The sequence below is a fragment of the Salvelinus fontinalis genome, chromosome 11 (genome assembly GCF_029448725.1).
Source record: "Salvelinus fontinalis isolate EN_2023a chromosome 11, ASM2944872v1, whole genome shotgun sequence".
NCBI lineage: Eukaryota > Metazoa > Chordata > Actinopteri > Salmoniformes > Salmonidae > Salvelinus > Salvelinus fontinalis.
The window spans coordinates 26,691,964-26,706,347 of record NC_074675.1 but is presented as its reverse complement, the minus strand read 5'-3'; the positions used below and the strand labels follow the sequence as shown (position 1 = coordinate 26,706,347).

General features: G+C 42.8%; 1 protein-coding gene across 14 annotated transcripts in view; it reads left to right on the top strand.

Moving 5' to 3' along the window:
- The window catches only part of LOC129865391 (pleckstrin homology domain-containing family A member 5-like), a 144,572-nt gene that overhangs the window by 52,216 nt on the left and 77,972 nt on the right, over window positions 1-14,384 (top strand). Inside the window, exon 4 of one of the 14 annotated variants that reach the window (XM_055938158.1) lies at window positions 1,410-3,200. The exons of the other annotated variants lie outside the window; for them this stretch is intronic. Coding sequence (XP_055794133.1) covers window positions 1,410-1,413 — 4 coding nt within the window. The 3' untranslated portion in view covers window positions 1,414-3,200. Of the gene's footprint in view, window positions 1-1,409; window positions 3,201-14,384 lie in introns of those variants that run through there. 14 annotated transcript variants of the gene reach the window in all.

Below are 14,384 nucleotides of genomic sequence, written 5' to 3'. Positions count from 1 at the left end.
CAGGTCCTCTGCTTGGCTTAAAGACCATGTTGGCCCATTAAGCTAAAGCCTAGGCATTAGTTCTGACAGATAACATAAGTCTTTAATTCTCAAGCAAGGTTGTCTTCCGAATGTAGTTTACACCACACACTTTACATACTGTATAACATTGCATGATCATTTATCATGCATTGTTATGTGTTAATATGTAGTTAAGTTCTCTACAATCTACAGTACCAGTCAAAAGTTTGGACACCTATTCATTCAAGGTTTTTTCTTTATTTTTACTATTTTTTACATTGTAGGGGAGATATATATATATATAAAATATAAAATATATAAATATTTTACCTTTATTTAACTAGGCAAGTCGGTTAAGAACAAATTCTTATTTTCAATGACGGCCTAGGAACAGTGGGTTAACTGCCTTGTTCAGGGGCAGGACGACAGATTTTTACCAAGCTCGGGGATTCGATCTTGCAACCTTTAGGTTACTAGTCCAACACTCTAACCACTAGGCGACCTGCCGCCTCCAGAAATAACACATGGAGTCATGTAGTAACCAAGTGTTAAACAAATAAAAACATATTTCATATTTGATATTGTTCAAAGTAGCCACCCTTTACCTTGATGACAGCTTTGCACTCTTGGCATTCTCTCAACCAGCTTCATGAGGAATGCTTTTCCAACAGTCTTGAAGGATTTCCCACATGCTGAGCACTTGTTGGCTGCTTTTCCTTCACTCTGCGGTCCAACTCATCCCAAACCATCTCAATTGGGTTGAGGTCGGGTGATTGAGGAAGCCAGGTCATCTGATGCGGCACTCCATCATTCTCCTTCTTGGTCAAATAGCCCTTACACAGCCTTGAGGTAGTCACCTGGAATCCATTTCAATTAACAGGTGTACCTTGTTAAAAGTTGTGGAATTTCTTTCCTTCTTAATGGGTTGAGATGGTTTTGGATGAGTCGGACCGCAGAGTGAAGGAAAAGCAGCCAACAAGTGCTCAGCATATGTGGGAAGTCCTTCAAGACTGTTGGAAAAGCATTTCTTATGAAGCTGGTTGAGAGAATGCCAAGAGTGTGCAAAGCTGTCATCAAGGCAAAAGGTGGCTACTTTGAAGAATCTCAAATATAAAATATTTTGATTTGTTTAACCCTTTTATTCACTACAGGATTCCATATGTGCTATTTCATAGTGTTGATTACTTTCTACAATGTAGAAAATAGTAAAAATCAAGAAAAATCCTGGAATGAGTATGCGTGCCCAAACTTTTGACTGCTACTGTATATCTAATATCCATTGTGTTATTATTTATTATTCTGTATTCTCATTATGTGGATATGTAGACTGCAGAGAACCCTCATTAACACATTTCTCCCTTCTCTCTTTCTCCATGTCCTGCTGTGCCTCCACCATTACTTCTTAACAGGTAAGCCATTTGGTTTGAATAACAGCTGTTTTTCTCCAGAAATTGTTTGCGTCTTGGTTTAATGATGTTTGAAATTGGTTTTGCTATTCTTTGAATTTTAATATGTATTGTATATATGCATACACAATCTGTGAGTGCTTTTGGAAATGTGGTTCGATGCGTTCTGTGGCGAGAGTAATTGGTGTATAGGAAGAATACCTAATGGTGTGTTGATAGATTGGCGTGTGTGTCCATGCATGTGGACATGTGTGTAACTAAAGGGATGTTCCTCTCTGCCTTCAGCATGTTGACTGGTTTATTCATGGACCCATATGGCTGTTTAGAGATGGCCAATCATTTCTCTCTCTGTCTCTCTGTGTAATCAATCTCATAGTTATTTGTGTAGCACGTTTTGTGTCTGCTGCTCCTGTTTGTTCTCTTGGTGCTCCATCCTTTAGGTAAAGGCTACACCAGTGACTACACCGGTGTTTTCCTATCTTTATGAATGACTGTGTATGTTAGGGGAAGGGGGCTGACATTTCAGGGTGTCAGAGTATGGGATGGATTATTGCGGCATGCAGTCTCTCCCTCTACCAACTCAAACACGATTTCAGTTACACACTCGCAGCTCAGTGTAGTGTTTGAAGTGTGTGCGCGTGCAGAATGGTAACCATGACAACGCAGACCCTGAAGTACTGCTGCTCACGGCAGTTGGACCATCTCTCTCTTTCTCCCTTCCTCTTTATCCCTCTTCCTCCCTGGGAGAAACTCAATTGCATACTTCTCGTGTCCTCTCTCCTAGCCTCCTTCTCAAAACCCATTGGAGGAGGGTCTCTTGACGACTTTCTCTCACTCTCTGGGTCTTTCACTCTGGGTTCTGCAGTAGTAGATTTTAGACCCCATATTTATGAACAGATGACGGTACTGTACTCATACCTTGTAGTTGGATATGAATGAATCCCACAGGTGTTTGTTGATTTCAGGTCAGATCATTGCCATGGGTTATAGAGATGTTGGTCCCTCGTGGGGTCCATCTGTCTGTCCACTGAAGCTCACACATCTGGACTGGTCTATCAACACAGCCTGTGACTGACAGACAGCTGAGAGCTTCATCAACACAGAAAGACACACACACATCAGCTGGCTGACAGACTCTGCTCGCTGAAATATGCCTATAGATGTTTGAATACTACTTACTTAAACCCTTTTACTTCTTGGGGGGCCTAGGTCATCCGCAAACGTCCTTCAGTGGGCTCTGTGTTGTTTTTTTCACAAATGAATAAGATGGGTGCCAACAAGGAGAATAGGTTGCTAACCAGTAGTATGAGTGTGGGTTTTTCTGTACTCTGTTCTGTGATCTATCAGAATGTGACCCAGTTAGCATCTGTAGAACCAAGGGTCCTCTGGCTCCTGACTCTGATGAACTGTGTTCTGGCTCCAGTGGTCAGTACAGATGACTCTTCAGCAGTCTAGGCCAAGGTCCAGTGCCAGGGGTCAGATCATGGCAGAACTAGAGCAGGACAGTCTGGTCCGGTCCCCTCATTGCCCTAGTAGCTCCAGCTGTCCACATGCACCCCCTGTCCTCTGCACATCAGTACCAGTGGTTCCCCTAACGTAGCTCAGTGTCTAACCCAGGGATGGGCAACTTTGATGGGGGCCACAGAAAACTCATGAGGGGCCGCGGTTGCTCGCGGGTCTGCAAATCCACATCCATACCCACACATGCAGTCAGAGCTGGCCCTAGCCTTTTGTGGCCATACGTAAAATGTGACATAGTCCATCAGAGCAGTCTGTCTGTGTGACTCAGTCATCACTCAGTGTTTGCAGAAATAAAGACATAAAGCTTTAGCTGTGTTGCTCAGTCAGTAGAGCATGGTGCTTGCAACACCCAAGGGTTGTGGGTTCAATTCCCTCTGGGGCCACCCATACATACAAACGTATGCACGCATGACTGTAAGTCGCTTTGGATGAAAGCTTCTGTTAAATGGAGAGAGAGGGAGAGAATGTATTCAGCAGCAGTATCAGTGCCTCGTTTTCTCTCTTCCCTCACTCGCTGGTTCTCCCTTCGGTGACTCCAAATGTGTGCAGCTGTCACTAAACTCTGGAGGATAGAGGGAGACTGGGGGAGAGCAGGGAAGTAAGGGGGGAGAGAGAGAAGTCCTCCTTATCAGCAGTATTCTTCACATGTTCTCCGTATCGACCAGAAAGACTGTGTTCATGGTAAGCTCTGGAGGTTTTGTTTGAGTATGGATGTCTTTATATTATGTCTGTTGCCTGTTTTTGTGTCCAAAGCGCAGTCAGGGTTCAGTATATCCCAGTGTATAGTATTTATTTGCATTATGTACAGCAGGAGCATAATATACACTCAGTGTACAAAACATTAGGAACACCTGCTCTTTCCATGATCTAACCAGGTGAATCCAGGTGAAAGCTAGGATCCCTTATTGATGGCACTTGTTAAATCCACTTCAATCAGTAGATGAAGGGGAGGAGACTGGTTAAAGAAGGATTTTTGAGCTTTGAGACAATTGAGACATGGCTTGTATATGTGTGCCACCAGAGGGTTAATGGGCAAGACAAACGATTTAAGTGCCTTTGAACAGGGTATGGTAGTAGGTGCCAGGCACACCAGTTTGTGTCAAGAACTGCAACGCTGCTGGGTTTTTCACTCTCAACAGTAGCCCGGGTGTATCAAGAATGGTCCACCATCCAAAGGACATCCAGTCAACTTGACACAACTGTGGGAGGCATTGGAGTCAATATGGGCCCGCATCCCTGTAGAACACTTTCGAGTCCATGCCCTGAATTGAGGGCAAAAGAGGGGGTGCAACTCAATATTAGGAAGGTGTTCCTAATGTTTTGTACACTCAGTGTACAGCTGGTATGTGGACACCTGCTCGTCGAACATCTCATTCCAAAATCATGGGCTTTATTATAGAGTTCGTCTCCCTTTTGCTGCGGGGACTTGCTTCCATTCAGGCACAAGAGAATTAGTGAGGTCGGGCTCTGATGTTGGGCGATTATGCTTGGCTCGCAAGTCGGCGTTCCAATTAATCTGAATGGTGTTCGATGGGGTTGAGGTCAGGGCTCTGTGCAGGCCAGTCAAGTTTTTCCACACCGATCTCGACAAACCATTTCTGTATGGACCTCACTTTGTGTACGAGGGCATTGTCATGCTGAAACAGGAAAGGGCCTTTCCCAAACTGTTGCCACAAAGTTGGAAGCACAGAAGCACATCTAGAATGTCATTGTATGCTTTAGTGTTAAAATTTCCCTTCACTGGAACTAAGGAGCGTAGCCCGAACCATGAAAAACATCCCCACCAAACTTTACAGTTGGCACTATGCATCTGGGCAGGTAGCATTCTCCTTGCATCCGCCAAAGTCCGTCGGACTGCCAGATGGTGAAGCTTGATTCATCACTCCAGAGAACTTGTTTCCACTGCTCCAGAGTCCAATGGCGGAGAGCTTTACGCGCGATTTTATACACTTGTCAGCAACGGGTGTGGCTGAAAAAGCCGAATCCACTAATTTGAAGGGGTGTCCACATACTCTAGGCTGTGTAGTGTATTTTTAAGTGCTGTTAAATTCAGCACACGGGTGCGTTGATATCTGTAACTTACTATACAGTAATTATGTAGAACCATTAAGATGAATGTGTTACAGAAATGTAGTTTTTGGGGAACTATTTTGACATTGCTATTAATTAAATACACCCATTAGTAAAAAATAACTTCTTTGTCAGGGAATGACAGACCACTGATGCACCAAGGACAATACATGATGGGCTGAGTGTTTCATTTTTGCCATGAGCAATTTTAGACTAATGACAGCTGTTTTACATTTTTGCCTAATTACTGCATATTTGTGTGTGGAGAGGCGTTTCAGATAACACAGCCAGTCTCTCTCAATGCTGCCTGCCTGCCTCATCTGTAATGAGTCTGTAGAGACCTCTTACAGCCTGTCTACCTGTGTCTGCTGCCTACGGGCTACTCACTGATAGATGCTTTCTGGAGACCACAGCAGAGAACACACACGAACACACACCTGTGTACACACACACTGTGTCTGTCTGTCATTGGACAGAGATTGCTACGGGGAAAACACACACTGACAAATACGTACACTCCCAGGAGAGACTGAGAGAGAGGGGGGGAGCTGTCGAGCTGAGTGCAGTTAAGATGTGATTGTGTAACCATCTCTGTGCTGTGCGGCTATGTGAAACCCAGCCCCAACCCCCCCTCCACTCTGGCTCTAGTCCTTCATATCATATAATGGTCTTGTACGCCATTTTGGTTCCCCCAGGAACGCACCATTAACAGCAGCCCCCGTACTGTGTAATCAGGCTAGGGTTGAAAATAATCTCCTGCAGGCTACTGTATTGTTATTCCACACTGAGTCTTCTCTGATGTTGAGGGTTCATTTAGAGGATAATTTGGTGAGATCGTCTAAAACTCCTAACTATACAGTTGAAGTCGGAAGTTTACATACACCTTAGCCAAACGCATTTAAACTCAGTTTTTCACAATTCCTGACATTTAATCCTTGTAAAATTCCCTGTTTTAGGTCAGTTAGGATCACCACTTTATTTTAATAATGTGAAATGTCAGAATAATAGTAGAGAGAAAGATTTATTTCATCCTTTATTTCTTTCATCACATTCCCATTGGGTCAGAAGTTTACATACACTCAATTAGTATTTGGTAGCATTGCCTTTATATTGTTTAACTTGGGTCAAACGTTTCAGGTAGCCTTCCACAAGCTTCACACAATAAGTTGTGTGAATTTTGGCCCATTCCTCCTGACAGAGCTGATGTAACTGAATCAGGTTTGTAGGACTCCTTGCTCGCACATGCTTTTCAAATCTGCCCACAAATGTTCTATAGGATTGAGGTCTGGGCTTTGTGATGGCCACTCTAATACCTTGACTTTGTTGTCCTTAAGCCATTTTGCCACAACTTTGGAAGTATGCTTGGAGTCATTGTCCATTTGGAAGACCCATTTGCGACCAAGCTTTAACTTCCTGACTGATGTCTTGAGATGTTGCTTCAATATATCCACATAATTTTCCATCCTCATGAGCCATCTATTTTGTGAAGTGCACCAGTCCCTCCTGCAGCAAAGCACTCCCACAACATGATGCTGCCACCCCTGTGCTTCGCAGTTAGGATGGTGTTCTTCGGCTTGCAAGCGTCCTTTTTCTTTCAAACATAACGATGGTCATTATGGCCAAACAGTTCCATTTTTTTTTCATCGGACCAGAGGACATTTCTCGAAAAAGTACGATCTTTGTCCCCATGTGCAGTTGCAAACCGTAGTCTGGATTTTTTATGGCGGTTTTGGAGCAGTGGCTTCTTCCTTGCTGAGCGGCCTTTCAGGTTACGTCGATATAGGACTTGTTTTACTGTGGATATAGATACTTTTGTACCTGTTTCCTCCAGCATCTTCACAAGGTCCTTTGCTGTTGTTCGGGGATTGATTTCCACTTTTCACACCAAAGTACGCTCATCTCTAGGAGACAGAACGCATCTCCTTCCTGAGCGGTTTGACTGCTGCGTGGTCCCATGGTGTTTATACTTGCGCACTATTGTTTGTACAGATGAACGTGGTAACTTCAGGCATTTGGGAATTGCTCTGAAGGATGAACCAGACTTTCTTCTGAGGTCTTGGCTGATTTCTTTTGATTTTCCCATGATGTCGAGCAAAGAGGCACTGAGTTTGAAGGTAGGCCTTGAAATACATCGACAGGTACACCGTCAATTGACTCAAATTATGGCAATTAGCCTACCCGAAGCTTCTAAAGCCATGACATAATTTTCTGGAATTTTCCAAGCTGTTTAACTTCTTGTCAATATGGGGGCGCTGTTTCACCATTGGAAAAAAGTGCCCAAATTAAACTGCCTCGTACTCAATTCTTGCTCGTACAATATGCATATTATTATTACTATTGGATAGAAAACACTCTCTAGTTTCTAAAACCGTTTGAATTGTGTCTGTGAGTGAAACAGAACTGGACTTAGAGCATTTTTCCTATGAGGATTTGAAAATGCTGAAATCTGCTCACTGTTCCCAGAACAGTTTATTAATTTGCCTGTCCTCTATTGGTTGAGATGCACTGCATACGCCTTCCCCTGGGTGTCAGCGAATAGAGGGACTTGAAATGGATTCTCTAGGCAGATCTGAAAGTCTATAAATTGCTTGGAAACGAGGTGTCCCCTCTTTTGACTCTTCGCTCTGACGCAGGGAGGATCTTGGCATGTCGTGTTAGAAGCTCCTGTTTTAGCTCTTAGATATATCCGGCTCTGTTTTTATTCGATATAGGTGTTAAAGACATCATAATGTTGTTATTTTATGTCAGTATATTGCGATTTTCGGGTATTTCATTTTCTGGCGTTCTAGGGGATTGGGTATCTCTCTCTCTCATGCTATTGTTTACTGCTAATTGCAACGTGGAAGAGGACGTTCTCCAACCTAGCAACGATTGTTCTGGAGAAAGGACATCTTGCCCAAGATTCTGATGGAAGCTCAACAAATAGTAAGCAGTCTTTATGCTGTTAATTAGTACTTATGTTGACAAATGTCAAATAATAATTCCGCCATGAATTATGGTGCGGTCTCGCTTTAGCGCACGCTGTATGCTTGAAGTAACGTTAATTTTAAAAATATAACCCAGCGATTGCATTGAGAACTAATTTGTCTTTCAATTGCTGTCCAACCTGTATTTTTTTAGTCAAGTTTATGAATAGTTTTCGATTAGAGTAGGTGCCTCTCCAAGATGGCGCCGGACAGATTGCTTGAGGTTTTGGACACTATTCTCATTGTATAAGCACGATTTGTTCCGCTAAATATGCACATTTTTGAACAAACTCTATATGCATTGTGTAATATGATGTTATAGGACTGTCATCTGAAGAATTCTGAGAAGGTTAGTGAAAAAATTAATATATTTTGGTGGTTTATACGTTATCGCTATTTTTTTGCCTTGAATCAATGCTGTTGTGATATTTGCTAATATAACGCTATATTGTGTTTTTGCTGTAAAACACTTAGAAAATCTGAAATATTGTTTGGATTTACAAGATCTGTGTCTTTCATCTGCTGTACGCTGTGTATTTTTAAGAAATGTTTTATGATGAGTAATTAGCTAATACACGATGGTCTCTGTAGTTATTCTAGTCGCTTTGGTGAGAGTTGTGATAGTGGCTGCAATGGTAAACTATGATTTAAACCTGAAATATGCACATTTTTCTAACAAAACATATGCTATACAATAAATATGTTATCAGACTGTCATCTGATGAAGTTGTTTCTTGGTTAGTGGCTATTTATATCTTTATTTGGTCGAATTCGTGATAGCTACTGATGGAGTAAAAAAATGGTGGAGTAAAGAAGTGGTGTCTTTTGCTAACGTGGTTAGCTAATAGATTTACATATTGTGTCTTCCCTGTAAAACATTTAAAAAATCAGAAATGATGGCTGAATTCAGAAGATGTGTATCTTTCATTTGGTGTCTTGGACTTGTGATTTCATGAACATTTTATTATATGATATCCCTGTGGCTTTAGGCTAGGCTATGCTAGTCAGCTTTTTTGATGGGGGTGCACCCGGATCCGGGTTTGTGAGGCGTTAGAGGTTAAAGGCAGACACACAGTCAACTTAGTGTATGTAAACTTCTGACCTACTGGAATTGTGATACAGTGAATAAGTGAACTAATCTGTGTGTTAACAATTGTTGGAAAAATGACTTGTGTCATGCACAAAGTAGCCGTTAACAAGAAATTTGTGGAGTGGTTGGAAAAACGAGTTTTAATGACCTCAACTGTAGATGAGACGAGGCAACGTAGTTATGTTCCTCAATCTGTTATTGTTAAAAGCCTCTCTGACTTCCTACAGTGAGAGAAGAGAAGATATTTCAGACGACAGTTTAAATGCCTCTATAATCCCCACCCGTTGCCTAGGCAGCTTAATGGTGATATTTATCAGGTAAACTGACAGACCGGACCACTGTGAATCCAACTGCTACCACAATAAAGATGTTTAGTATGAAGCATCGTCGTGGCACCTGAGTGAAATCACATTTGTGTTTGCGTAAGTGGAAACCAATGGACCCACTGGGAGAGGGGAAGGTAATGAAATGTAATTGTTACGGTCGATTCTCTTCTTTGCAGAAGAGCTGTTTGCTGATGCTAATGAGGTGCAGATGTGTGTGTGTGTGTGCCGTACGGAAATGTAATAATTTAATAAGGTTGATTTTACCTCTCGAGAGGAGATGGAAAGATTCTGTTCTCTATGTGTTTATCGTCAAGTGTTTGAGTGAAGCTCTCAAGGTCTCATTTCTGTTCTTGGCTCAGCTTCTATCTTTAGTTGACGGGTGTTGTTGAAGTGTGATGTTAAAAGACATATTCTTTCTCCAAGGTGATAACTATAAAGTGATGCATTTTTGAAGAAGAAATCGTGTCTTCTGGTAGAATGTTGGCATGTGCTTCCAGGTAGCTCATTCCCCACGCTGACCTATAGGGACTTAGCTCCTTGCTGAGATGTTCTGAAAACAGAGATTTAGCGGCCTACATTGCTATCCTGTAGATATACTTTGTTTCCCGAAAGGTCCATCGGCAATGATCTTCCAAATCCTTCACTTCTTCATCGTAATACAATATCCCCTTTCACCCAGCCTAACCCTAGGCGGTGTGAATATGGTCTGTTATAGGCAGTGCTGATATTCACCACAGTTACTCCTGGTGGTGTGAGCTGTAGGCCAACCAAAGCTCTTTTTCCTCCTCTCCCGTTTCTTTAGTTTCCTCATGTTTTACTCCTCTCCTGTTTCTTTAGTTTCCTCATGTTTTCCTCCTCTCCCGTTTCTTTAGTTTCCTCATGTTTTCCTCCTCTCCCGTTTCTTTAGTTTCCTCTCATGTTTTCCTCCTCTCCCGTTTCTTTAGTTTCCTCTCATGTTTTCCTCCTCTCCCGTTTCTTTAGTTTCCTCTCATGTTTTATCCTCCTCTCCCGTTTCTTTAGTTTCCTCTCATGTTTTCCTCCTCTCCCGTTTCTTTAGTTTCCTCTCATGTTTTCCTCCTCTCCCGTTTCTTTAGTTTCCTCTCATGTTTTCCTCCTCTCCCGTTTCTTTAGTTTCCTCTCATGTTTTCCTCCTCTCCCGTTTCTTTAGTTTCCTCTCATGTTTTCCTCCTCTCCCGTTTCTTTAGTTTCCTCTCATGTTTTCCTCCTCTCCCGTTTCTTTAGTTTCCTCTCATGTTTTCCTCCTCTCCCGTTTCTTTAGTTTCCTCTCATGTTTTTCTCCTCTCCCGTTTCTTTAGTTTCTTTTGTTTCCTCATGTTTTACTCCTCTCCCGTTTCTTTAGTTTCCTCTCTCATGTCTGCCCACAGTTACACTGTATGGTATGTTTCAGAAGCGAGGGACCTGTGTCTCTGATGATCTGAGAGCTGCTCTTAGCTGCTGAGGAAGGAGACGGCTAGCTAAGCACACACACACACACACACACACACACAGGTTCACAGATGTACGAACGCACACAGTGAGATCCCAGCTGTGATGTTATGGAAGGAAGATGACTGGGCTAGCCAATAAACACACACACACATATAAACACACGCATAGCGGTTCCTCTTTGAAACTTTATTTGCCTGGGATTTGTTTTAGCTAGAATTAAAGGTTCCGGGCCGTTCACTACCCTGTCTGATATATCCCCTGGGTCTAGGCTGGAAGGAAAAAATGTCTCTGATTTTAGGAGAAGGAAAGTTGGTTGGCTGGCTGGCTCACAGTTATCTTTCTTCCACATCATAGTATGCAGTTGTCCTCATGTACGCATGTACACAGGCACGCACACGGAAGAGAAAGAGATACACACACACAAACGAGACACCCACAAACACGTGTTTGGTCCGTAGTCATGGGGACTTTAGGCAGGTCTGATTGTGGTTGATAATTGGCTGGAACATTTACATAATGAGAAACAAGTGGAAGGTTTCATTTTATTACCATAGTCTCTGTCTCAGTTCTCTCTTTGCCACGCCACGTCCTATTCTCATACTATCTGATTAACATTGTAGCCCGTACAATATAAAGCACTTTGAACACCTGGAAAATAACCATCTACATATTATCCATTATGCATTAGCATTATAATCCATCCAATACAATGCTAGACCGTGTATTACTATGTTAATGTTATGCTATGAGAATGCTATTTTTCCATTGCACTTGGATGTGTTAGTCACACACACACACACACACACACACACACACACACACACACACACACACACACACACACACACACACACACACACACACACACACACACACACACACACACACCTAAACATTATACAGTTATTATTAATTTGACAGTTGATCTGTCTGCGTGTGTGTGACTCCGGTGTGAGGAGAAAGGATATTACATGGGCTGATCTCACCAGATATAAAACAATAGGAACCAGAACCTGCTGTCACTTGGGGATGATTGATAGTCCCAACAGAGGGGTTTATTGCAGGACAGCTATTATATTGTGTGGTTTGGAGAGAGAGCCAGGCATTCAGTCGTAACTGCCTTAACAGAGCTGTGAATGTAATGCTGAGTTGCAGACACTTAAGATACACTTCTGTCTCTCATCCAGTCAACATTACTCACGACGACGAGGGAAGGCAATAGCCGTACCTTTGTAGCGATTCAAGGGGAACGGCCGGAGAGGTGCTTGAACCAGCAAGCAGCAAAATTCTCCTTGTGCGTGCCATAAAGGTCCAGACCTTTTGGCTGAGGTCGTTTACACTCAAATATAGGGAGGCTACGCCGTCTCTTCACCTTGAGCCTGGGTGTCAGCATGCTTTTAAACAGAACAGTCAGGGAACATTTAAATGTTTTTCTTTAACAGACACGAGAGAGAATTATTCCAGTGTCCTTTTTTCATGTCCGTACTCCTCCAGTCTCAAACCTTTTCAGGCAACAGTAGAATGGCAAAAGAGAGTGGATTTCTAGCCCCACTACATGTTGGAGGATGACGGCTTGGAGTGGTTATTCCCATGGTCTTTCAGCCGTGCATACAGCCGGGAGGATCTCTAGTTATGCGCGCACACACACGCACACACACACACACACACACACACACACACACACACACACACACTCGTGAGGATGTAGTTATGTAATCTAACCACTGGGCCTGATTCTGACTGACAGAGAGGCAGTTAGAGCATGCAAAATCTCATTGCTGTGTGTGTGTGTGTGTGTCTCCAGGCCAGCTGTGTGTATGAGGGGCATAAGGTCTCTGAAAGCTCTGTCAGGCAAGAGAGCTTTAACCGCTGCTGTCGGATTCACTTGACTGAAAGAGTTTTTTGAATTTCCCTATGTGCATTGTGACAGAGCCTGACAATCAGTAGAACTAGAATGTCTGTAGGAGAGAACCTAGAAGTTAGGTAGCAAGAATCAGTTGGGTAGAATCTCTACTCAGTCAGCTTGTCTGTCACCTTCATCTTATTGGATTTGGTAACGAAGCATCTCTCTCTCTCTCTCTCTCTCTCTCTCTCTCTCTCTCTTGGATGTCGTGCAGCTGAATCACAACATGCATCTAATCCCATACCTTCGTTACACGCTCCACTATTCCTCTTCCCCCTCCCCTCTCACCAGCATTTCTTCTCTTGTGGAATTCTAGAGGGGATCAGTTCAGCGTAGCATGACTGGCTGTAGAACCGAAATTCAGGATTCCAGTTAGAGCAGTATAGAGGTACTGCATGTAGAAGGAACAATACACGGGAATGTCAAATGACATCCCCATATAGTTACCCACTTTTGAGTGCCTATTTCAAATATTAGTGCACTACTTTCGACTAGGACCATTTATCCCTACTTATTAAAGTAGTGCACTATACTACACCAAACTATCTGAGACGCAGACACTGAGCTTGAATGGCTTGGTTGCCCCTAGCAACATCTTACTCACCGCAAACTCACTGTTTACGATTAAGGTCAGACGACCCGTTTCTTAAACTCATAATGAGCTTCATCCCCTTCTCCTCCCTCATTATTTCATCCCGCTCTCTGTCAATGAACCTGTTCCCTATCCTTTCTCTCTGACATTTTAATGTGTGGGAGACTCAATTATAGGGAGGGTGTTTTTTAGTCCTCCCAGACAATTGTATTATACACTAGCACATTCACTGAAATTAGTCTAGACTCGTAATGCTCTCAGATCCATTTGTAAGGATGTGACTGTCTGCTTCGACTGTTAGTGATATGCTCTATGGTTGGAAACTGGTATTGTCCCGTAGTCTCACTAAGAGGTGCTACAGACAGACAGGCAGGCAGGCAGGCAGGCAGACGGATAGATGTGCAAACACACACACACCACACCACACCACACCACACCACACCACACCACACACACGGCACCAGTTCAGCAGCAGAGCAGTTATGTGGAAAACATATCTGCAAACAGTAGTTAGAGTGAGTGGCCATTGTATGACTGACAGTGAATCTGATTCATCATTCCTGGCCTTTTAGCTCACAAAGTCTCTCTCCCAAACAATGGTTATCACAATGTCTTCTTAGTGACAAGAGATTGCCTTCCATTTCAGGACGCACTGGAGGCAGATTTGATAGTCATCCATGATCCATGATGATCCATTACGACTTTAAACATTTTACAGCCTATTCTATTACACATTAAAATGATGTATTGTGCTTTATATATTGAGGTTCATTCATGTTGTTGTACATTTGTATTTTGTTTGTCCGCATCGATCGATACAATGTGTCCTGGCCTAATTTTTTTTTTGAAAATCAATGTACCAATTGCAGACTGTCATTACAAAATGCTGGGATTTACCGCTGATTTAGCCTGCGGTAATATGTCACCTGAGATATGCTAAGTGTATGCAGCATCAGTGGACAGAGATGTGTCATCTGAAGATGAATGCCTTGCTGCTAGCGCTCTATACTTTGAACAGGATGTTTAAATTGACATCAACATCCTCTCTTCTGCCTCGTCTG